The sequence below is a fragment of the Podarcis bocagei genome (assembly GCF_964188305.1).
Source record: "Podarcis bocagei genome assembly, chromosome: 4".
NCBI classification, from domain to species: domain Eukaryota; kingdom Metazoa; phylum Chordata; class Lepidosauria; order Squamata; family Lacertidae; genus Podarcis; species Podarcis bocagei.
In genome coordinates, this window is record NC_138128.1 from 89,138,411 (window position 1) to 89,162,961 (window position 24,551).

Here is a 24,551-nt window from a genome sequence, read left to right on the forward strand (position 1 = left end):
AGGTATCCTTTGAGCTGGTGGACTGGAGGCTGGGTTTATATAACGGGGTAAACTAAAATCTGTCATGGATGGTTTAGCAGAGATTCCTGCATTGCAGGAAGTTTGGCTAGATGACCTTTGGGTGACTTCCAGCTAAATCGTCATGTTGCCCCTTAGTGGTCAAGAAAAGTGTGTAACTGAGAGCTCCTGTAGGGTTATTTGTTCAGATTTGGACAGGAGCTGGACAAGACATTTATGTGAAGATAAAGAAGTGTGATAACGTTGGATGTGGTTTGGGAACAGACCCAAAGCCGGAACTTGCAAGCTGCTCCTCATGTTGCAATTTTAAAAGCTTTCGTGCGTGTGTCCTCAAGTCACACCCTCCCCTGAAATTATGTACAGATGTAATGTGAGAACACCGGTGCACAAATTATCTGAAATGATAAGACCCACGAACAGAGTTGTTTTCAGACTCTCCCTATTCACGAGTTTTTTCTTTGAGCTTGTTTGTACATGTTGTTCCTCCGTCAGCCTGCTTTTCTTTGCAGCAGATGTGACTTGCGTGTGTTTGAAATGTAAGACGAGCCCTCATGTGTAGTGACAAAAGTGTGGCCGTGAAACTGGAGTGCCGGCCAGTGTGATCTATAAAAGTGGTCCAAGAGAAAAATGTACTCAGAAGTTAGCCCCACCGAGTTCAAAGGCAGCGACTCCTAGGTAGGCGCTTATTGGACGGCAGCCTTAGCCAAGAGAGTCTTGCAACAGTGATAAACATTTGCATTCTTTGCTATTGTAGGCGCAAAGATGGAAATATTAATTATTATCAACAGTGGAAGAATGGTTGCTAAAATTAATGGACCTAGCTGAGATGGCAAAATTGACATGTTTAATCAGAGAAAGGTCATTGTTAACATTTACTAAAAATTACTCTCATAGACTGGTGTGAAAAAGAAAATGAAAATGATATATGGATTTGGGGATTGAAGATAATGTTGGTTTATACAAGGTGGTTTTGTTGGGTGTTATATTGGGGTGGATGAAGTGTCTATATAGTGGACAGATGAAAAATTGGAAGTTGTTTAATTTCTGTATTTTATTTTTTCTATTCTCTTCAGTTATGTTCTATCTATCTCTTATCGTTTTCTCTCTTTCTCCCCCTTTTCTTCTCTCTTCTCTTCCTTTCCTTTCCCTCTATGTTTTTATTTTATTTTATGTTGGATAAAAAAAAGATATTTGGTATTCAGTTTTATATCTTTCTTTATAAACACTAAGAAAATATACCAAAAATAAATTTTAAAAAAACCATTTGCAGTCTTTGCCTATTACTTGTGTAGGCACAGGAGAGCCTAGGTCTAGTGTCTCTCTTCAGAGAATACCTGGCCGGTCTTGGTTAACTCCTGATGTACCCATAAGGAGGCGTGCCATGGGGTTTTCTCCTCCCCCTTCCACAGACAAGCTAATACAAATCTGCCTTTAGCAACAGATGTGTAATCACTAAGATCTGGTGACGTGTGTTCTGTGTTCCTGAGGCAGATGCAGCAGAGAAGTTTTAAGCAGAGATTAAACTGCATTGCGATTGGAGGAGCCAAGTCATCTGACAGGAATGTATTGCATTTCAGCCCCCTGCTGCAAAGCTAGCGTGTTTTTTTGGCTGCCATCTGGCACTTCCGTCCTTTTCGCAGTGGCAGCAAAGGGGCAGGTTCTAGAATTCTGTGATCGGCTAGTAGGCTCTTAATTGCTTTGGGATATGGCAGGGTAGTATTTAAGCAAAACGGACACTTCCCAAACCGTTAAGCGATTTCCATCAACGCAGGGGTCCACAAATTTTGGCTGGGCTTGGTAGCCTGGTAGTGTTTGTAGCAGTTGGTGCAGCTTGGTGTCTGCTTCACAGAAGCAAATGCAATCTCTTTCATACCTGTGGCTGGATAGTGGGGATGGGAGAGGTTGTCTGGCTCATTCCTGCCTGTAATAAGATTCGTTTCGGACCAGCTTTCTGTTGATGTGCTTGACATTTTTATATGTCCCACCCCCAGCTTGTATATCACCTTGTGATATTTTATATGAAAGTGCACCTGATCAATATTTAAATAAAAATAAATACACTGCTTATCTATCAAGATTTCCTCTATCTCTGTGGATTTGACTTTCTTTAAGCTTCTGCTGAGGTAGAATACACACACACACACACACACACACACACGTGTGTGTGTGTATCACAGTGGGATTTTATGAGGTTCACACAATTGTTCCTGTGGGAGTGCAGAGTTGGGCTTTCCAGGCTTGCCTTCCCCCCACCTAGATGATGTCTTTGTACTTAATGGGCAGCATCTAAGTTACTTGCTCTGTCAGCACACAAGGTCTCCCCTCCCTATGCCCAACCCACATATACTCCAAAGGGTTGGGGAAACCCCACAGAACAGATTTAGGGGGCAGAAGGAGAAGAGGGGAGAAAGTTCTGTTGCGGAAGCAGAAATCCTTGCACAGATTGAACAAGTTGGCTGGATACTGCCCAGTACCTTCACATAATCGCACCTGGTCCTCCTTTTGTGATACTGGTTTGCTTCTGTTCATTTTGCATGCAGGCATTGTCCACTGCCTGCCCCGATTTCTCTCTACCACTAAACCTTTCCTTGTGTACAGCTGTTCCACAGTCATCTCTTTGCACCATATGAAAGTTGCTGTGCTTTGGTAACAAGGCTCCTGCCACTTCCTCTTGTGCAGAAAGTTACACCAAGCACTTACTTACAAATCCTGGGGCCACAGTGTGCCTTTTAAAAGTACTCATTATCCTAGGTGTCATGGAGCTGCAGCTGGAGTGTTAACTTAATTGCATATAGTGCTGAAGTGCAAACTCTACTCTTAGGAAATTTGTTTCTGTTGCCGTTCAGGAACAGATCAGTAGCATGAAGTTAATGCAGCCCTACAAATAAGTTTGCAAAAGGCAAGGAGCTCATGGGATGGGTCATCAGCTGCCCATTCCCATATTAGTTGTTTGTGGTATGTCAACTGCTTGAAAATGAAAATGACAAAAACCACCACAACCAAAACACCAGACTTTGCACCTGCATATCTGGAAGCAATTCTGACTTGCTACCATAAGCAATCTATCAAGGAGCCATTTATGTGATTGGGCTAGTTAGTTCCTTGGGTATTATTGATATCCATATGGCTTCCTTAACTTATGAACATGCACTTAACTATGTCTGAGTAGATTCCAAGAGAAGCAACAACATGAGAAACAGGTAAAGGTAAAAAGATAAAAGACCCTTGGACGTTTAAGTCCAGTCGAATTTGACTATGGGATGTAGAGCTCATCTCCACTTTCAGGCCGAGGGAGCTGGTGTTTGTCCGCAGACAACTTTCCGGGTCATATGGCCAGCATGACTAAACTGCTTCTGGCACAAGGGGACACCGTGATGAAAGCCAGAGCGCACGAAAATGCTGTTTACTTTCCTGCTGCAGCGGTACCTATTTACTTGCGCTGGTATGCTTTTGAACTGCTTTGTTGGCTGGAGCTGGGACAAAGCAACAGGAGCTCACCCCATCGCGCAGATTTGAACTGCCAACCTTACGGTCGATGAGCCCAAGAGGCTCAGTGGTTTAGACCACAGCACCACCCACATCCCATTATGAGAATCAACCCTTATAAGAAATTTCTAGTTCCCAGATATAAGTCCCACTGAGTTCCTCTTAGGACATTGCATATAGGATTGCAGACTTAGTGTGTCACAGGTTGTTCCTAAGGTCAAAGGGCTGTTAGCATGGTCAAGTCTAGGAGCTAGTGGATGATGGTGTCCACACTGGGAAAAGCAAAGGCTGCAGCGATATGGATGAGACCTGGATGTACATTCTTCAATTTTTCGTCACAAGAAGACTGATAACTTTGTGTGAATATTGCTTAGGACTGAATATGCATGTTAGCAATAGGAGATCCATTCTACAGCTGGAAGCTCCACTGCTATATATCTTTAAATGGTCTTCTTTTCTACCTTGGTCCTTACCACTCTTGTTTTCATCCTTCTGAAAGACAGACTTCTGAGGTCTTAGGAAGCAAACTTTTCTCGGCGTCTGCCATCCGTGGCTTGGGTGAAACAAAGAATTTGCTGTGGGCTGACGGCTAATGCGCCTCCTGCTGCTGACTCACTCTTTGTTGTGGAGGGCATTGTGTGGGCCTTGGGCTGGCTGGGAGAGGAGCAGCTAGCATGCCACAGGCTAGAATAGTTGGTTCACAACTCCCTTGTTGAGTGGCAGCAGTGCTAATCTAGGCCAGCAAAGGGATTCGGGGGCTGAGTGACTCATCATAGGAACTTGCGTCTTTTGCTGTTGCAGCAAAGAGTGGCCTGCTTTATTTGGTTCCTGCTGGCAGTTGTTAGCTGCAAGGGACTCCTGAACCAAAGGGGAGCTCTTTTTAGTACTTCCGCTTGGTCGCAAAGATAATGCCATCTTCATTCCATTCCTTTATCACTGGCAAGGCAAGCCAACTGTGGAAATAGGACGACTTGAGGTCACCCCATGTTCCATAAGTGGAGATGGCTTCTTCCATTCCTGGAATGGGTCTCTCTCAGGCAACGCACTTAAAAATCAGGCTGTTGTTAGCAATGGCCCTCAAAAATAGTTGCATCCAGTGAACTCTGGAGTTGGTGGGGCATGGGCTGAACATAGCAAAGTTGTTTTGTACTGTTAAGCCACTGGTTATGACCGGCAGTGACTCTCCCAAGTTGTTGGTCTCAACTCCCTTTGCCAGCTATGCTATTTGGAGAGCCTACTAGGATATGGGAATGATTTTGCTTGGGGTCTTGTGTGTGCAGAAGGGAGGGCCTCTGGTCTGAACATAGCTGCTAGATTACTCGTGTGTTACTCATGTGTAGGGCAGTCATGTATCAGAGCAGAAACGGTGTCCGTCCCTCCCCTGATGTCATACTTCCCTAACCCCCACAAGTGAGGATGTCCACAAAGAGACACCTGTGCATGTGCAGCTGCTTGTACATACGGGTTTTCATGCAGGTGCCAGAGGCAGGGTTAGCCCAGGTATGTGGACATGAGTAATGCATGAATAGGACTACTGTAACTTTGCATTTTCCTCAGTACCCTGAGTCTCTGTATGACCCAAAAGAACTAAGAGGGCTTTGAGCTCAGCGCAGTGCATGTGCAGCCAGGTGAGAGAATACGCAGGCCCCAGCATGTTTGAGGAAGAAAGCAAAGGCTGTGATATAAAAGCCGGGAAATGCAAATATATAAGCAGCACCCAGGCAGAAATAAGGTATCATCTACCCAAAGCTAAACTGCCTAGAGATGCAAACCAAGCGCCACCTCTGGTGTACGTTCAGCTAAAGGCTCCTGAAGTTCAAAAGGTTCAAGTTGTTTGCCTCTGAGAGAGCCAAATGGGGGCTAAGCATTTTGTAATAATCAGGCTATGGAAGGCCTGCGCTGAAATAATTATTATACTTGATTCTTAAGCAGAAGTGAGATTTACCTTCTGATTGTGTATGCATTTTGTAGTTAGTACCTCAGAGCTACGTGAAAACTGAATGTTTCAAGATACAGGTTTGGCCTTTATCTCAGCTTTTTTTCTTCTGAATAACGGTTGGGAATAATGGGCCTTGCTTCCCTACCTTGATTGGAATTTTCTGAAATGTGAAACAAGCACCTCCCCATTCGTCCTTCTGTGGCTTTCCTCCTGATAATTCTCCTTTGGCTGTACGTGGCTGTTTCCTGGGCCCACTGCGTTTATTTATTTCTTACACTGCTTCTGGCCTTAAAGGTGAGGTCCAGCCTGGTGTTCATCCCCATGAATTGTATGCAGAGTCCAACAATAACTATTAGATAATTAGGTAGGTGTTTGGAGAAGGGAGGCAGGATGGGATCCTGTGCAGCCTCTTTAAAGTTTTCTCTGCTCCGCCTATATTCTGCCTCGAGAAGAATTTGACTAGAAAATGGTGCTTTGTACAGTGGTACCTGGCAAGACGAATGCCTCGCAAGACGGAAAACGCGCAAGACGAAAGAGTTTTCTGTTTTTTGAGTCGTTCCGCAAGACGAATTTCCCTATGGGCTTGCTTCGCAAGACAAAACGTCTTGCGAGTTCTTGCGAGTTTGTTTCCTTTTTCTTAAAGCCGCTAAGCCATTAATAGCCGCCAAGCCGTTAATAGCCGTTAAGCCGCTAATAGCCGCTAAGCCGCTAATAGCCGTGCTTTGCAAGACGAAGAGACTCGCGGAACAGATTTATTTCGTCTTGCGAGGCACCACTGTATTGCAGTTTCCCCAAGCGGTAATGAAAACCCTCCTTTGCCATCACTCTGAGGAGATCCATTGGGACATTTATGAATGAACTTCTGGCTGAGTGGGGGTGGGGAGGGCAAGGCTCTCTCTATGAATGCATGCAAGGGCCTTTGTTGTGTGTTGTGTCCTGGCAGGAAGGTCATGGTACTGCCAGTGCACCTGACCAAAAATCTCTTCCCCTCTCAAGTCATTTGAGCTTGGCCTCATTTTGTGTGAGATTGATCACTTTTTATTGTGACTTTCTATTTTTAATTCAGTTCACCCTTAGGGAAGTAGGAGGTGGCCAAGATGGATGGTTTTTACTTGTCCTTTTTCTCCAGCCATACTTGTGTTCTTCTCTTCTCCTCCACATGACAGCTGATTAGGCACACTGACCTTTTTCATCATATCTCTTTATTTGTGTTACATAAATGTTCCTAGTTGACAGCTCTGAGGTCACCCGGGGTTTGCAGATGGCCACTGATTTTGTGTGTCTGTCTGAAAATATTCTGCCCCAGGCTTCCTCCCACCCCATTAAAAGAAAAAAGAAAAAGCTCTCTAAGGAACTGCAGCTAGAATGAGGACTTCAGAATTGGGATTTGGTGCTGCTGCAAACCACCTTCGCCAAAACTTTCACAAATCTATATTGCTATTCAAAATACATAATTAAATAGACAGTTAATTTAGTGTCCAAATCCTTATTTTATATGAAGCTTTATATTACTACAGGTCATAGCATAAAGCCTGAATGATGCATGTGTTTAGAGTTATGAGAATGAGCCCCTGTGAGACTTGGGTGCTCCCTCTTCCCTTTCTTCTCTAAGGAGGAGATTGAATGCTTTTATCTCCTTTTAATTTAAACATAGTTTAGCATGTTGTCTGAACCCTAAACTGTGGTTCATCTTAGTATGAATAGTTGGAATAAGCCACCTTCATAATTTATGACTTGAAGTTGGCTTGTTTCCATTAACTATAGTTAAGATTAACTACAGGTTTTTTTTTAATAAGATTTTTTATTGGTTTTTCAACATTTATATAAACACAAACAAAACACAATACAAACAAGCAAACACATAAACAGACATGTATAATTTCAAATCCTTTTTTCTTAAACCCTACTTCGCCGACTTCCCCAAACCTCCCCTTTCTGCATCCCTATTTCCAAATTTATTTCAGCAAATCTTCCCCCTTAAATTTATCTAATTTTCCCTTGTTCTTCTCTTTTACTTGATCTTTTGCAGCTGTAATCCCCTTTTTTCTATAACCTCGGCATTTTAGCACTCATTAATTTTACAATATTTTTAAAGATAAATTTTGAATTTCTTCCAATCTTCTTCCGCCGTCTCTTTCCCTTGGTCTCGGAGTCTGCCAGTCATTTCAGCCAGTCCCATATAGTCTATCACCTTCATTTGCCATTCTTCCAGAGTGGGCAGATCCTGTGTCTTCCAATACTTTGTGATGAGAATTCTTGCTGCTGTAGTAGCATACATAAAAAAGTCCTATCTTTCTTTAACACCAATTGGCCGACAATGCCCAAGAGAAAGGCCTCTGGTTTCTTGGGAAAAGTACATTTAAGTACCGTATTTTTCGCCCTATAAGACGCACTTTTTCCCCTCCAAAAATGAAGGGGAAATGTGGGTGCGTCTTATGGGGCGAATGCAGGCTTTCACTGAAGCCTGGAGAGCGAGAGGGGTTGGTGCGCACCGACCCCTCTCGCTCTCCAGGCTTCAGGAGAGCCCCAGCGCCAGCCCCAAAAGGTCGGGGGACAGAGGGAGGCGGAACGCCGCCATCCCGCTGTCTCCCGAAGTGGTTTGGAGGCTGACGGCGGGGAGAAGAGCGCTTCTCCCCGCTGCCTGCCCCACCACTCCGGGGACAGCAGGGAGACGCAGCACGTCTCCCTGCTGTCCCCGGACCTGATCTCCAGGAGGGCGGGGGGGAGAAGAGCGCTTCTCCCCGCTGCCTGCCCCACCACTCCGGGGACAGCAGGGAGACGCAGCACGTCTCCCTGCTGTCCCCGGACCTGATCTCCAGGAGGGCGGGGGGGAGAAGAGCGCTTCTCCCCGCTGCCTGCCCCACCACTCCGGGGACAGCAGGGAGATGCAGCGCGTCTCCCTGCTGTCCCCGGACCTGATCTCCAGGCGGGCGGGGGGGGAGAAGAGCGCTTCTCCCCGCTGCCTGTCCCCGGACCTGATCGCAAGGCGGGCGGGGGGGAGAAGAGCGCTTCTCCCCGCTGCCTGCCCCACCACTCCTGGGACAGCAGGGAGACACAGCGCGTCTCCCTGCTGTCCCCGGACCTGATCTCCAGGGGGGGGGAGAAGAGCGCTTCTCCCTGCTGCCTGCCCCACCAGTCCGGGGACAGCAGGGAGACGCAGCGCGTCTCCTTGCTGTCCCCGGACCTGATCGCAAGGCGGGCGGCGGGGAGAAGAGCGCTTCTCCCCGCTGCCTGCCCCACAAGCGCCTGGGGGGGGGAAATAATTTTTTTTTCTTTATTTCCCCCAAAAAAACTTGATGCGTCCTATGGGCCGGTGCGTCCTATGGGGCGAAAAATACGGTACCTTTTTCATTTCATTATATATCATTTCCCAGAAAGCCTTAATCTTCGGGCACGTCCACCAAAGGTGATAAAAAGTACCTTCAATTTCATTGCATTTCCAACATTTATTATCGGGCAAATGATAGATTTTTGCAAGCTTGAATGGGGTCATGTACCACCTGTAAATCATTTTCATAATATTCTCTCTTAAGGCATTACATGCCGTAAATTTTATACCGGTGTTCCACAACTGTTCCCAGTCAGCAAACATAATATTATGACCAATGTCTTGTGCCCACTTAATCATGGCTGATTTAACTGTTTCATCTTGTGTACAGTGGTACCTCGCAAGACGAATGCCTCGCAAGACAAAAAACTCGCTAGACGAAAGGTTTTTCTGTTTTCGATTTGCCTCGCAAGACGAAATTTCCCTATGGGCTTGCTTCGCAAGACGAAAACGTCTCGCGGCTTTGTTTCCTTTGTCTAAAAACAAAGACATGTTTTGTTTATAAAATTAATTTATTTTCCCTTCAATTTTTGAACTGCTCTTTACAGTATGTGTGACTTTAAAGAGCAGTTAATAAACTGTTGTTGTACCAAATTTGGCTTTGTTTGGACTTTTTTTGACCATAGGAACGCATTAATTGATTTTCAATGCATTCCTATGGGATTTCGTGATTCGCAAGACGAAAAATTCGTTAGACGACAAAACTTGCGGAACGAATTAATTTCGTCTTGCGGGGCACCACTGTATTCCATTTCAGCAACAAGTTGTACATTCTTGACAAATTCTTAGTATTGGGTAAGATTAACTACAGTTTGTCCGGGGATGGGCTTGCACATTGCTATGCATTTATTTTATTTATTGTTTTCTAGCACAAAGTGCCTGGTACGGCCTGGTAGTTTTAAGAAACCAGAAAATATCGAGGTTTTTAAATGGATTGTGTAAGTTGTGAGTTTTAGGGCTGTGTGCAAACACCCCCTCACCAACCCAGAGCTCTGCCCTGACCCAAGAATCCCCTGGCCTGGCCCCAAATCAATTTGTGTGTGTGTGGAGAGAGCTAATGTTTAATTAGGTTTCATTTGGTCCGCCATCTTGATTCCACAAAGACCTCATCCTCCACCTTGGGAACCCTCAAGCTGAGTTTGGAGATGATATCTTGAGAGGTGGTCAAACGTACTGAGAACACGTGGACAAGCAGACAATGTACCTTTCACAACAAAAATATAAAGAGGAATTCAAAGTTGCATGAATGCTCTGTTAGCACAAGAGTTTAATGCACTTTACCTGCGTTGTCATAGGAATATGACTGTTGTGAGAATTCAGACCTGGGTGGTCGCATGCCTTATTTCTGACAAGAAGAAACAAGGTGTGCTCACTTCCATCCTGTTCAAACCTCTCTACAGCTGCCCTGCCCCACTGCAAGGGCTGAAAAAGCTTACCAAAGGGCAAGAGGAGGCAGCAGGTGTTACCCAGCCCCAGTGAGGTGTGTGTTTCTGCCTTATATTCTTGTAGTTCTGGTCCCTGGTAAAAAGTTCTGGGCCCTTGGTGGAGGAGGCAAAGTGATAGACACACAATGTTTTTTTAAATATAATTGGAATACCTGAAAGACCACGGCCATTTTGGGGCTGTGGTTGTCTCTATCGCTAGGTTGCTGATGCCATCGCCATATTTTACTACAAGTAGGCTATTATCGACAAACTTTGGAGATATTGTCCCAGGAATAAATCCATATTGGTTGATCGCTTTAATGAAAACAAAAGTTTGCAGGTGACAGCATGGGCAGTCCATTGCAGGAGCTGGGATGGAACTCACGGCCCTCCCAATATTCCTTTTGTGGGCAAGTACTTAAAATTTGGGATGCAGGTGGCGCTGTAGGTTAAACCACAGAGCCTAGGACTTGCCAGTCAGAAGGTTGGCGGTTTGAATCCCTGCGACGGGGTGAGCTCCCGTTGCTCGGTCCCTGCTCCTGCCAACCTAGCAGTTCGAAAGCATATCAAAGTGCAAGTAGATAAATAGGTACTGCTCCGGCGGGAAGGTAAACGGTGTTTCCGTGCGCTGCTCTGGTTTGCCAGAAGCGGCATAGTCATCCTGGCAACATGACCCGGAAGCTGTATGCCAGCTCCCTCGGCCAATAAAGCAAGATGAGCTCCGCAACCCCAGAGTCGGTCACGACTGTACCTAATAGTCAGGGGTCCCTTTACCTTTACTTAAAATTTGAAATGCATTGTCTCAAAAGCTGATATGGAAGGGGGAAGCCAAATGGATTGTTCTGAGTTTGGTTTCAAAGTCTATAACTGCAGGCATTCTGGTGGTCACATGAGCTTTTGGAATAAGCATTTGGATTGATGATCCGTCTGCATTCCAAGTGAGTCAGTGATGGGGATCCCGAAACCATTTTTTCTTTTTGCGCCTGACCTTTTACAGTGCTTGGTGGCTGATGCCATGGAGTTCCAGGAGGAGTCCCGCACAACCGGAGCGAGCTTGAATTCTTCGCTTTGTGCTTGTCCGCCTGTTTTGTTGCCCTGGAGACAGAACAGCGTGGAATTCTTTCCCCCTGACCAGAAATAGTTTTCCTGTACCTTGTGACTGGAGTGCTTTCCTTCTTGGTTTGCAGCCAGCTGTGTGTATATGTGTGGGCATGCATTTAGATGAGGTAGGTTTCAGGGAGCATAGAGGTCATGGCTCCTTGTTGTAAGCTGTGCATGTGGGTATCGCTATATTCTACCCTACATCTCTTGCCTCCTGCGTCTCAAGAGGGTGTAAGGTTCCCTGCAGCAATTGCTCTTGATTTACATCGCCTGTGGCATTTCACTGGTTATGTCATGTCTGCTGAGGCTGTGAGCTGGTCAGCTGTCCATCTTGGCTGGCTAGCTGAACAGCACGTGGTAAGTCTCCATCCCTCTCCTGATCAGCTGTTTGCTTCCCTGCATTGTTGCCCTAAGAAACAGGTTCACTGCAAACATAACTCACTCATTGGGCCAACACGATCGCCATCAGCTTATCGGAAATTAGGTTTTCAGCAGTGGACATCATCTGCAGATCTTTGGGTGGTGACAACAGGCACAACTCTCCTCTAGTGAGAGAAGGGTTTTTTTTTTTACAATTGATCATCACTTTCATCAGCAAGTTTCTTAAAAATGGTTGCTGAATCTTGACAGATGAGCATTGAGAGAGGGTTCAAGGTTACAATAATAAAGTTTTTAGGAGTAGGTGGGTAGAGACTTCTTCATAAAGTGCTTAAAGTCATCCCTTTAGAGTGTGCTGTATTTTCTAGACTTCTCCTTTCATGTGGTTGGCATGTGTTGGCTACTTTTTTAGTCCCCTCACTGTCCAGCTCTCCTTTGGCCCAATATTTTTTATTCAATGAAAACCTTGGAAACTTTCCCTTTTATGGCATTTAAAAAGATAGCTGGGTGTACTATGCAAGTAGGAAATAATAATGCAGAGGACAGATTTATATGCAGGTACATGTTTCACAAAGGTTTATAAATTGGAGCTCTTCATTTCTGTAGTTGTGGAATGCGGTATGTAAATCTTTGTCTATTGTTGTTTTCTTGAGAAGCATATTTCTAGCCCTTATAGTTTGTATGATTAATGACAAATAGAATAGGCAATTAAATTTTTTTTTTGTAGGTTGTGGGACTCTTATGGCCTGTTGTTGGCGCATGGTCACTTTTCAGTCCCTAATCCATATATATATATTTCTGCAGTCACATACTGAAGCCCTTCTGCCCTTCCTGTGATTCCATGTCTTGCTGTATGAGCAGTTTGCTGGCCAAAATCCAAAGCCAACTCTCTTTCCATAGAAGCAGGTTTGCATTTGTTTGTGCATGCAGACAAAAAAGGGGGCCCCCTAACATTTAACCCCCAGGAGTAGGTTGAAGATGCAGGCCATGCACAATGAATTAGGAGGCTGAGATGAGCACATCAGATTCCGGGTGGGGAGTGGTATTAATATTTTTGGAACACTCACACAGGCTACTTCCTGCCTTCAGAAAACTAACCCATGAAGAGGGGGAAGTATCCTAGCAGGGTCTTCTCACTGAAGACCTGCTTTTGATGGCTTTGTCTTTACATATGGATGGTGGTGTTCAAAAGCATGCCCCGCCCCCCTATTTGTTGTCTGAAGTGGAAGCATCCAGAATTCTACCACCTTGTTTTGTGTGACACATAGATCAGCTCTGCAGCCAAATCTGCAGCCACAGCTACATAATGTGCAGAAAGGCTCTTACACTATATAAAAGATTAATCAGTATTTTTCTTCCACTGTGTTGGAGTGGCAAAGAACTGCATTGCTCTGCTGTGCAGCTGCTGTTCTCATACTTGGTGATCATTGCACTAGATCTTTTGAGGTTCTGCTTGCACAGTTTGCAGCATCTTTTGGGTGCAAGGGAGGAGACCTCTGATACAGAACTTCTGCTCCGTGCTTCTGAAACGCTGCATTTTGATGCAGCTCAAGCATTTTCCCTTCCTCGCCCTGGGATGCTTGCTGTGATCCTTAAGACTAATGCTTAGTTTGGGGAAGAAGTATTACTATAGGAAGAGTTGCAGGGTGATGCTACTTTGTGCTGCAGTGGTAATAGTACTGCTACTGAAATATTTTGCTTCTGAACAGTTTTTGAAGGTGCATGAGACCTCCATGTCTTGTGTGAAATGGAAGGCTTTCCAAAAACCACTAGGCGCAGTTAACACTTTTTTGGTGGTAGGTTTTCTCTTACCCATAACAGCAGCTCTTTCCTGGGGCTGGAGGTCCTCTTGGAACCCCTCTGCAACCCAGCTTGTTGATCATAAGCCCCTGACCTTGAGATCTCTCTGAGCTGGGAGAGAACAGCAGGCTCAATATTGGTGTAATAAATATGTGTGCATGTTGAGGTTGGAGGCAGTCTCCCTCCTTTACACAAGCAAACAAATCCTGGCATTAACTCTCTACCATTGGCAAGGGGTGAAGCTAACCAAGTCAGCACCAGCATTGCTTTTTTAAAAAATGCCAGTCTTCCTCGTTGACTTTCAAGCCTTGTTTTCACCTTGCTTGATGATCTTCTCCTTTTTGCTGCTGTTAGAGAAGGGACGTGATCACTGAGTTGACAAATCACTTCTCTGTCTGATCCTTGGTGACTAGAAAGGGCCCTCTGGCATCTTCTCCCTCCCTAACCTCCCCCTCCCCATACACACATCATGTCTGATTTTTCAGGGTTATGGAGAAGCTGCTGCCTCGATGCTTTTTCTTTCTAGTCCAGATGACAACCCTGTTGGAACTGACGTTGCTTTTCTGTTGCGATGAATGTCCTCCTTAGGATATAAAGATAACTGGCAGCACTTCGGTGTCCCCACCTCCAAGTCATTCCACATTACGATTGTGGGTTTAGATTGTCCAGCCTAACCTTCTGTGTATCTGTCCTAGAAACAGGTTAAGGGTGAATTCTTTGGCTTTCGATACTAGACTTGTTATCCTACTCTCTTCTGTAAACCATTTCCCAATATGTTTTATTCTTAGTCTTAGTTTTACTCTTTAAATTTATATACTGCCCTTCATCTGTAGATGTCAAGGCCATTCACAACAAAAAATTACAATATAAAAACACAGAAAGCATAATAAAAACAAAAACAAAGCAACACTCTCCCCTGATATCAAGTTCAGTTCATGTTTTGCACCAAGGAAACTTAGTTCTACACCCAAATTATACAAATCAACAAAAAGCAGGGCTGCCCCACACATGAGACCAGGTGAGGTGACTGCCTCAAGCTGCAGGATCTCCAGGGGCAACAGATCCCGATGTTGATCTCCCCCACACCTTGTTCCTGCTGTCGATCTTTGGCACTCATCCCTTCTTCCCTGGTGGGAAGAAGGACTGCCATTTTGGGGTTTGCCTCAGGTGCCAAAATGTCTTGGACTGACCTTGACAAAATGTTCATTCAGCTGCTTATTCTGAATCCTGAATAATTTGAATTTTAAAGAAAAATTGTGATATGGGAGAGAGAGAGAGAGAGAATGAATAAAAGGTGCACACATTTATTGAGGCAGTCAAATCGTCTCAGTACAAATGTGTTTTGAGCAATGCACCTTTCCTTCAGAGGAGTATCTTGATATGACTATTAATAGAGGAGATTAGCTGAATATACCTAGACATACATTTAAGTATATATGCCTTAGAAAAGATACTCAGGTCTCGTGTATAACTACTGAAAGCCTCACACAATGAAAGAACGGGCCGTCTAAAGCAATTCCTTTCGCATAGAAAAGTACCATGTCATTTGCGTGTTAACGCTATCTCTGCCAACCTTCAATATAAATATTTTTTTTAAAGTAATATTTATTGAAATTTTACAAACAATAAAAAGTTTCAAAGTTTAAACATAAAAAATAAGAACAAAAAATAACCCTAATAGAAGAAAAAAGAACTACAAAGATACAAAAACAAAACACATGAAAAATGCAAAATAGAAAGCAGTTAACAAAAAGAAAAAAAAATCAATATTTTCATATCTTATACTTCATTTACTAGTTTCCTGACCTCCTCACACCTCCCTTTTTGTATTCCAGTTCAGATATTTAATTCAGCAAGTCCTTACCCTCTATCATTTATCCTTGCTCAGCATCTTAGCCTATTATAAATATATATTTTCCACCATTATCAATCCATATTTACATATTCTTGTTAATCTTTTTACCAATACCGCTTATTTTCAATCCAACATCCCTTTAACATTCGTTAATTTTGCAGTATTTCTGCAAGTAGTCTTTAAATTTCTTCCAGTCTTCTTCCACCACCTCTTCTCCCTGATCTCGGATTCTGCCAGTCATTTCTGCCAGCCTTCAATATAAATATTGTCAGGGTTGCTTGCCATCCTGGAGGAAGGCATGTTCTGGGAGAGAGAAGGCTGCTCTCAGACATCCGCCACATTCCGTTTGCGGCTGGTCTGTTGGTGTGTCTGTCTGGCTTTTTGTTTAGATCAGAGCGAGGGCCCTGGAGCAAAAGTTGCCAACTAACTCTTTCTTTTCTTTTCTCCTGCTCTTAGATCACCAGAAACTGGAACGTGAGGCTCGAATCTGCCGATTATTAAAACACCCAAATATCGGTAAGTAGCATGGGAGAAAAGTCTTCAAATTCTTCAGCTCAACAGGGACAGGAAGCTCGTTGGAATTTTCTCTCCTGCAAATGGTGAGCAAGCCATTTTGTGGGGGCCAGAGCCAGGCGGGTAGAGAGCGATAATTTGCACTGGAGAAACATTTTGGGTAGCCTACCTCAGGGTGAGGGGCAAATACCGTAATTTTCACTCTATAAGACACACCTGACCATAAGATGCACCTAGTTTTTAGAGGAGGAAAGGGGGAAAGCCCTGTTTTTTGGGGGGGTCAGCCCACAGTTTTGCAGCTTCTTTTGCATAGGGGGAAAGTCCCTTCTTTTGAGAATCAGCTCAAAGTTGTTGAGCTTACTTTGCAAAGGGAAAAAAAATCTGTTTTTATGGGGTTCAACTCACAGTTCTGCAGCTTCTTTAGGAAAGGAAAGGGAGCCGTTTCTACAGTTTTCAGAAAGATAATCTAATCAGCCAGTCCCATGTCGCTGGGGAAAAAAAACAGCCTCCATCTGCAAAACATTCAACAATGGAGGCCTGGGCAAGGGACCGGGGCTGGAAAGGGAGCCAGCGATTGACCACACATTCACTCCATAAGACGCACAGACATTTCCCTTACTTATTAGGAGAGAAAAAGTGCGTCTTATGGAGCGAAAAATACGGTACCTCTGTCCTCCACTTCAAAAGACATTTCCTCAGAGAAAGTGCATTTCACCACTATCGGCCCATCCCTGATCTGTCTCCTCAACTCCTCCACACCCAAGCAGAAGAGAGTGGTTGCCATTACGGAGTGGTTGCACTCCCTTTGGCTTGTCCCTGACTGCTTACTTGGTTAGCTCTGCTCTAGGGTATATTCAATGACGGGATCCATTACATGAATGAGAACTGCTTGCTGGAACAGTCCAAAGCGCAGCTAGCCAGAAAAAGCAAAGCATGAAGGTCACATACTTCCTCTTCCCTCCCCAGTAGGTCATATTCAAAGGTATACTGCCCCTGAAATATGGAGGTTTCATTTAGCTGTATGACTGACCACTGTTTATAGGGCCCCTGTCCTTGTGCATGCACGTGCGCTATCTCTGAAATGAAAAGCGTTTTCCTAGAAGGGGGTCTCCGAACTTCATCCGAGCAAATGGAAACTTAGAATGGTGTTGGGCATCCCCACTGAAGTCTCATAAGCCCAAGGCTTCTGCTCTGTGGAAATGGCATTCCAGTGCCCAGCACAGCTCCTTACCCATTTCCATAAGGACTTAAGAAGGGCCTGCTGGATCTAGTTAGAGGCCTGCCTGGACCAGCATCCTGTTTTTACAGGGGCTGAACAGACACCTGCCTGTAGTTTCTAGCAACTGGAATCCAGAAGCATATTGCCTGCAGCAGTGGAGGTAGAACATAGGCGGTAGAACATCAGGTCTAGTAGCCTTCTCCTCCATGGATTTGTCCAATTCCCTTTTAAAGCCACCCAAGTTAATGGCCGCCGTTGCCTCTTGTGGGAGTTAGTTCCACAGTTTGTTTGAAGACGTACTTCCTTTCTTCTGCCCCAAATCTTCCAGCAGTCACCTGAGTTGTAGTATTGTGAGAGAGGAAGGAAAACTTCTATCCTATCCCTCCACTTTCTCCATGCCATGCATAATTACTTGCCATTTCTCCAAACGAAAAAGTCCTAAAGGGTGAAGCTTTTCCTTCCCATTGATCATTTTGGTTGCCTATTTCTGAACCCTTTTCAACTTTACAGTGTCCTTGTTGAGGTGCCCAGAACTGTACACTGTACTCCCAGGTGTGATCACACCATACATTCCTATAACGACATCATGATATTGGCAGTCCTCTTTTCAGTTCCTTTCCTATTTATCCCTAGCATGGAATTGGGCTTTTTCACAGCTGCCGCACACAACTTGACATTCTGGCTCTGCTTCAGCAAGCTTGCCTCCTGTATGCGTAGCTATTTTATCTCTTACCGCTTTTCATCAGTATAGCAAGAACTTATGTTTAAGCTAACTGGCCTGCAAGTTCCAGTATCCCCACTGGATCCCTTTTTTAAAAAATCGGTGTGACAATCAACCATTTCCCTGTCCCCTTTTATGAAGGCCGATCTTCTGAACAAGTCATTTATTTTTGTTAGATCAGCAGTTTCACCCTTGAGTTCTTTAAGAACTCTTAGGTGGATGCCATCCAGACCTGATGATTTGCCAGTTTCTATTTTGTCAAGAAGGCTTGGGACAGTGGTTTCCAATGTTTTTGGTGTGCCATGGGCCACTTGAAAATTGCTGAGGATCCTGGTGGACCACTTAATGATTTTCCCACTACCCCATCCACCCATTGTAGTGATGCTGTGCTAGATGCTGTGTGAGTTTTAATTGTAATTTCATTGATCCTGTTGTTTATTGCATCTTGTACCGTATTGTATTCCATGGAATTTAAATTGTAATGCTATAAGATGCAACATAAGAAATAAAAGAAGCAGTAAAAGTGCAGCTAAAATCAATAGGAATATTTAGTGTGATGGAAGTGCTGTCTCCCATTTTCAGCCACCAACCTGAATGAATATAGCAGACTGCCGCCGGAGAGCCCCTGGCCTAGAATTTAATCCCACCACAATTTTGCCTCCGTTCCTCAAACTCCCTGTAAAAAAGTTAGTTCAGGCACAGGGATCTGACATGGTTCCTTTTTCTGGTCATGGTGTTTCCATCTCTTAATTCCCCACACATGCCTCTCTCAGCTCAGTGTTTTCCCCTTTTTAAAAAACAACAACAGCAAACTTAATTCTGGAACTATGAAGCAGGGAACTTTGGAGTCTGGCTTGCATATATTTCTGGCTCCAGGAAAATAATTTCCTCTTCTCCCAGACATTTGATTGATTTTCCCGCACAGCTTTGTCGGGCATCTTTTAATTAATTAATTTGATGGTGATCATGCTGACGTTGGGGAATGTGGGGTTTTTTATTGTTCTATGAAGTTGTGTGTGATCATGTTTGGTGCTTTGCTGCTTGCGTTTTTAATCTCATATGTGATTCCTCTCCCCCCCCCCCGCCCACCTGCCCTCCTATTTATATTTGTATCTTTACTTTTGCCCTGAGACTCTTTTGTATGACATGATGAGCAAATGAGTAGATAATTATCAAAGGCCGAAAAGGGCTGTGCTGTCATATGCTTGGGAGACCTTACTGTCACCCTGCTTTGGAAGTTCATAGCTGATTGCTCTTTAGGTTACAACCCAAAGATCTAGTTTGATTTCTCACTAACATGCGGTGAGGACTTTGCACTAGTGATGGTGCAAACTTCTCCTGCAAATCTCCTCCTGCCTTCCACCTACTGGCGTATCAGTCTTCCTTCTCTGGTGGTGCAGATATGAGACTGAACCAGAGGAAGGTACCTCTCTCCTGGTTCCCTTCTCTGGTGCCTCTCATGTAGCCATGGTTCTGAGTCACTAGCTAGGAATATTGGGGGAAACTACATTTCCCAGGGCTGCTAATAAGTGCCAGCAGCACTGGGGAAACTGCATTTCCCAGTAACCCTAGTTGGAAGCTGTAGAGATCTTCAATAGGGCTGGGGAGACCGATTTTTGAGAAGTGTCTGGAAACCTCTGCTGGCCCAGAAGAGCTGTCTGCATCCACTTGTTTTCACCATGCAACTTCCTTGTTCCAAGAACTATACCAGCTCCAGTTCAGACTGGCCATTACGACTCTTGAAAGACTTCTTCCATATGAACCCTGTTCCCTCGTTAAGAATTTCTGGAGAGGCTCTTATTTGTGTCGCACCACCACCTGAGTTGCATTTAATGATTGGGACATGAGAAAGTGTCTTCTTTATGGCGGCACCAAAGTTGTGGAACCCCCTTGCCTCCTCCCCAACGGCTTTCCACCACAGTGCAAAAATATATTTTCTCCCCTGTCAAGCATTAGTTCTGGCAGCCTAAGCTTTCTGTCCTTGGCATTTTAATCTAAATCTGTTTTATCTGCCCCCCCCCCTCTAATTTGGTTATTGTGTGTGTTTCACTTTTCTGTACATTCCTAAGGCATTTTCCAAAATGTAAAGGCAGGTAGAAGCTTCATTAAAATAAAGTGGGGAAAAGCAGACGAGTAAGTGGACAGTTGTAGAAGAAAATGTCAGACAAGGAAAGAATTAAGCATAGCCCTGCAGATGTAACAGACACACTCTTCCACACCCCACTCAATGCTTTGCCTGCCATGGGTTTGGGAATCCTGCTTTTGCTGCCAAATAGGCAGTTTACAAACCTGCTCCCCAACAAAGGTGATGTGCTGTAAAAGAACCACACCAGCGAGCCATTCCCTATGTACACATCCATTGCTGCACAGTCCAAACTGTTAAACAGGGGACTTGTTGCCTGACATACTCAGCCTCCACTGAACTCTTGGGACTCACCCCACATCCAATCCTTGGCTCCTCTCCCTGAGCATTCATTTGAAGTCTTGCATTCAGAAGATCCAGAAGTCTCAGATCCAGAGCTCTTAAGCTGCCAGATCCCTGGCCCCTTTGACCATTAGCTTCTGTAAATGGGGAGAGCTTGTTTGTCTTTTATTTCTACTCTGCAAGTTCCTTTGTCTGTTGCTGGAGAGCTCCACTCACTCTGGGCCTGTGTTTCCATGGTTATCATCCTGTGAGCAGGTTTATTTCCTGTCACCCCAAGGAACAGGGAGCAGGATAATTGTTCGCTTGGAGGGTTCGCTGAAGGGCTGCAACAAGTGGTGGGATCGTGGGAACAAACTTCAACTTGAACTGGGGGAAAAAGAGAGGAAAAAATAAAGTTCGGTTTTGGGGACAAAACCATGTTATTTACGGAATCTGCCAAACAGCAGTAGGATTGTTGCTTGTTCCACAGCTTTGTGGAAAGCTGCCCATCATGTCAGTCTCTTTGTGGTGCACCATTGGGGAAAGCGGGGGGGGGGGTAAATTTCTCTCTCTCTCTCTCTCTCTCTCTCTCTCTCTCTCCTCCCCCCTTTTTTTAAGCAAGGGAAAAGAAAGCCCCAATTTGGATTTCCTCTGTTGCTTTGGAAAGCTAAGTTGGCAGGATTATATTTCTGAAGACGATCACTTTGAGTCACACCCAACCTCGTTTATGTCTGCAATAAAGTGTTCCTAGAAAAAGAGGACTACCACTAGAAGCAGCAGCCTCATTTCCCCCTCTGAAATACCAAATGCAATTTACCTGAAGGCCTGGCATTTTTACACCAGTGCCATGGCTTCTTGCCAACAGTAGCCAGTGATGTGGAGCCAGAGGGAGAGGAAGACACTACACTGCATGAATTGTATACTAGGTTTTTCAGAGGGGATGAGGGAACGCTCCATGGGGCTGCAGTCATGCCAGCCAACTTTACAAATGGAAGAGGACATCCAAGTTGGTTTCTCTCTAGATATGTGCTCTCCCTCCCTCTTTCCTCCTGCCCCAACTGCAGGATTGTAATGTGTGGGGCATGCTGATTTTGAGCGATGGCCTTGTTCTATTTGTAACCTTTTAGTTTAACAACAACAACAACAACAACAACAACAACAACAACAACAACAACAACAACAACAACATTTGTACCCTGCCCATCTGACTGGGTTTCCTGAGCCACTCTGGACAGCTTCCGACATATATAAAAACATAATAGAGCATTACACATCAAAAAGCTTTTCTGTATAGGGCTGCCTTCAGATGTCTTCTAAATGTTATATAGTTACACATCTCCTTGACACCTGATGGGAAGGCGTTCCACAGGGTTCCACCATCAAGCATTGCCACTGTCATGTTAATTCCTTAATGCCGAAGGCGAGCTAACCTTGAGCTGATGCTTTATCTCTTCCTGGGAAAATGTAAATTTGTTTTATTAAGCTAGCGCTGGCATTTAATGCTTGCCTAGGAAGAACTTGGGCAGGGACAGGGGTGGCGCTGTGGGTTAAACCACAGAGCCTAGAACTTAGCGATCAGAAGGTCGGCAGTTCGAATCCCCGTGACAGGGTGAGCTCCCGTTGCTTGGTTCCTGCCCCTGCCAACCTAGCAGTTCAAAAGCACGTCAAAGTACCTTCCGGCGGGAAGGTAAACAGCGTTTCCGTGCGCTGCTCTGGTTTGCCAGAAGCGGCTTAGTCATGCTGGCCACATGACCCGGAAGCTGTACGCCGGCTCCCTCGGCCAATAAAGCGAGGTGAGCACCGCAACACCAGAGTCGGCCATGACTGGACCTGATGGTCAGGGGTCCCTTTACCTTTACCTTTTAGGAAGAACTTAGGGCAGGCAACAGGGTCCACGTTAACTAGGAAGCTTTGACTTCTTGCCTCTTCAACCTCCTTGTGTGCTCGTGAATGTGGGATCAGCCCAGTGTGTGACAGAAGTGGTTCTGAATTTTAGATTTACTGAGCATAATGGCACAGAGGTCTTTCAACCTTCCAAAAATATATATATAAAAAAAAATCACTTGAGTGCTTCAATTTCTGCATATACCCTCAGATTCTATGTAACAGATGTTCATGAAGGTTACAGATAGTGAATAGCACTGGAACTGCAGGAAGAGGTGGCAGCAAATAAATATTTCAATCAGTTGCATGCATGCTTTTTAACCAGCGATGATTGAGGCTGCACTCATATACCCATGTACCTGGGAGCAAAACCCCATTGAACATGTATAGATTGTGCTGTGAATTTACATACTGTGAAACATCTAAGATGATTTCTGATGATTTGGAAAGAAAGAAGACAATTCCTCTGGAGTGTGAAATAGCTTGATAAATCAATAATTCAGCTGAAAAGCAGAATACAAATAAAATAAATAATCAGCATGGTACTGGATTAAATATTAGTACTAGTGCAAGGATTAGCGTTAGTGCAGTTGAATGTTCTTCCTTTTCCCGCCACGCTCCTTACTACCCCCAAATCTTCTCTGGCGCAGAGGGAGAGCATTCAGTTGTGCAAGGAAAAATCATTGTGCCAACGGAGTATTTTCCTTAGTTTTAACGTTGAATACAACCATCAATTTCTATTATACTGTCAAGCTACCAATTTCCTTAATTTTTCTGAGTCTAGAAACATGATATATTGCTCAGCTGGTTGCTGTTGCTGTTGTAGGCTAAAAGTTGGACCCCTTTCACTTTGGATCCTAGTGCACAGAATACTTCGCAGAATAGTTAATCTGGCTTTGCACCGTAAACGTTGAACCGTAAAGTGGTGAGAAGTTGAAAATGTAAGAACAACATCTAAGGATTCAGCACATTTTTTGCTCTGGGAACTCATTTGACAAAATACCTGTGGGGTATTACAGTTTCTCTTTTCCCCATTTTTTCTTCACATCACATAATTAATACTTATATTCGAATTGGAACAACTCCTGTGGTCAGGAGTCCTCAAATTGTGGTTGACTTTGGCAGTTTACTACACAAAAAAAGTGATTGTCAGGCCCAACTGCCTTGCCCCTTACCACGTGTTGCACCTTACCTCGTGTTGCGAGGTCACAGTCCCCTTCTCTCCTCCCCACCTGCAAAATTAAAGGTTGTGAGGGGCGGGTGTGCAATTGCTGCAATGACGCCCCCCACCCCACCCCCAGCATGAGAAAAGCCGTAAGATTTATGCTTGCCATGTTGTGTTTTTGAGTCTCTCAGAAGTACTGTGTGATTGTGGGAGTGATTGCCCAGGATTCCAGGTCACTCATCCAGCACCCAGACTTGCCATTTTACCCTCTTGGACCAGAAAGATGATAAAATTCCAGTTCCAATTAACCCTTGCTTGAGCAACAAAGCTCTTTCGTTGCGCTGTTGCGTTCTGTATCCTTTGGCTATCTTTGGTCCTGACTTTCAGCTTGCCATTTGCTTCTGCTTCCTGGTTTTGTCCTTCAAGCCTGGTTTTCTTTTTAGTTCTGAATGTTGGCTTCAGCCCACAGCTACTGGTTCCTGGCTTAATGGAGACTGCTGCTCAGAGCCCAGCCCTGACAGTCACAAATAATGATAAAAATGGATAGCAGCACATAAACCAGTTCGCACCAGCTCCCCCTTTTAACATATAGGAAGACATAAATAGCCCATGTATATATGCAATAGTTATGAATATACAATGCGATATAGCAATTTTACACAACAGTTATAAATTTGCACTCTAAACTGCAGAGATACCTTTCACTTAAGTCTTCATCATGAAAACGAGGAAAATACGAATCTCCTATTGGAGTAAGCATCACTGAGTCACTGTGTTCACCTCTTTATATATCAGTCAAGTAATTTCTGAACTGTTCATGCAAATTAAAACACTGCAAAAAAACTCACAACCCACTCAGATGAAGGGTTGGCTGCACCAATAGATTGATCTTTTCTGATGAGTTCAGCTAGGAGAGCTGCAAATGTACGCTCTTCTCATTCCAATTAACAGGCTGCAAATAATACCTAGCTTTAGGGCAGGGATGGGCAACCTGTAGGTCTCCAGATTTTCCAGACTATAACTTTCGTTGACCCTGTCTATTGGACAGGCTGATGGGAGCTGGAGTCTGATGTCAACTAGAGGGCCACAAAACCCTCTTCCCCACTTTAGGGTATTCTTTAGAAATGGTGATGATGATGATGCAACCAGCAGATGTTAGGAGCAACTTGCTGTAGATTGGCAAAGTGATCAACCAGTGGACCATAATCTCCCCATCTCTGTGGAAGGACAAGAAGGGGGTGTGAAAGGAGCTATGGCTGGTAAAGGCAGCTCAAAAGCCGAGTGCATTGTTTGCAAATAAGTCAGGGGGGATAAAT

General features: G+C 44.5%; 1 protein-coding gene across 19 annotated transcripts in view; it reads left to right on the forward strand.

Moving 5' to 3' along the window:
- The window catches only part of CAMK2G (calcium/calmodulin dependent protein kinase II gamma), a 172,300-nt gene that overhangs the window by 62,007 nt on the left and 85,742 nt on the right, over nucleotides 1–24,551 (forward strand). For all 19 annotated transcript variants that reach the window (XM_081191678.1, XM_081191667.1, XM_081191681.1 and 16 more), the window contains exon 3: nucleotides 15,786–15,845. In XM_081191678.1, the coding sequence (XP_081047804.1) occupies nucleotides 15,786–15,845 (60 nt within the window). The remainder of the gene's footprint in view (nucleotides 1–15,785; nucleotides 15,846–24,551) is intronic.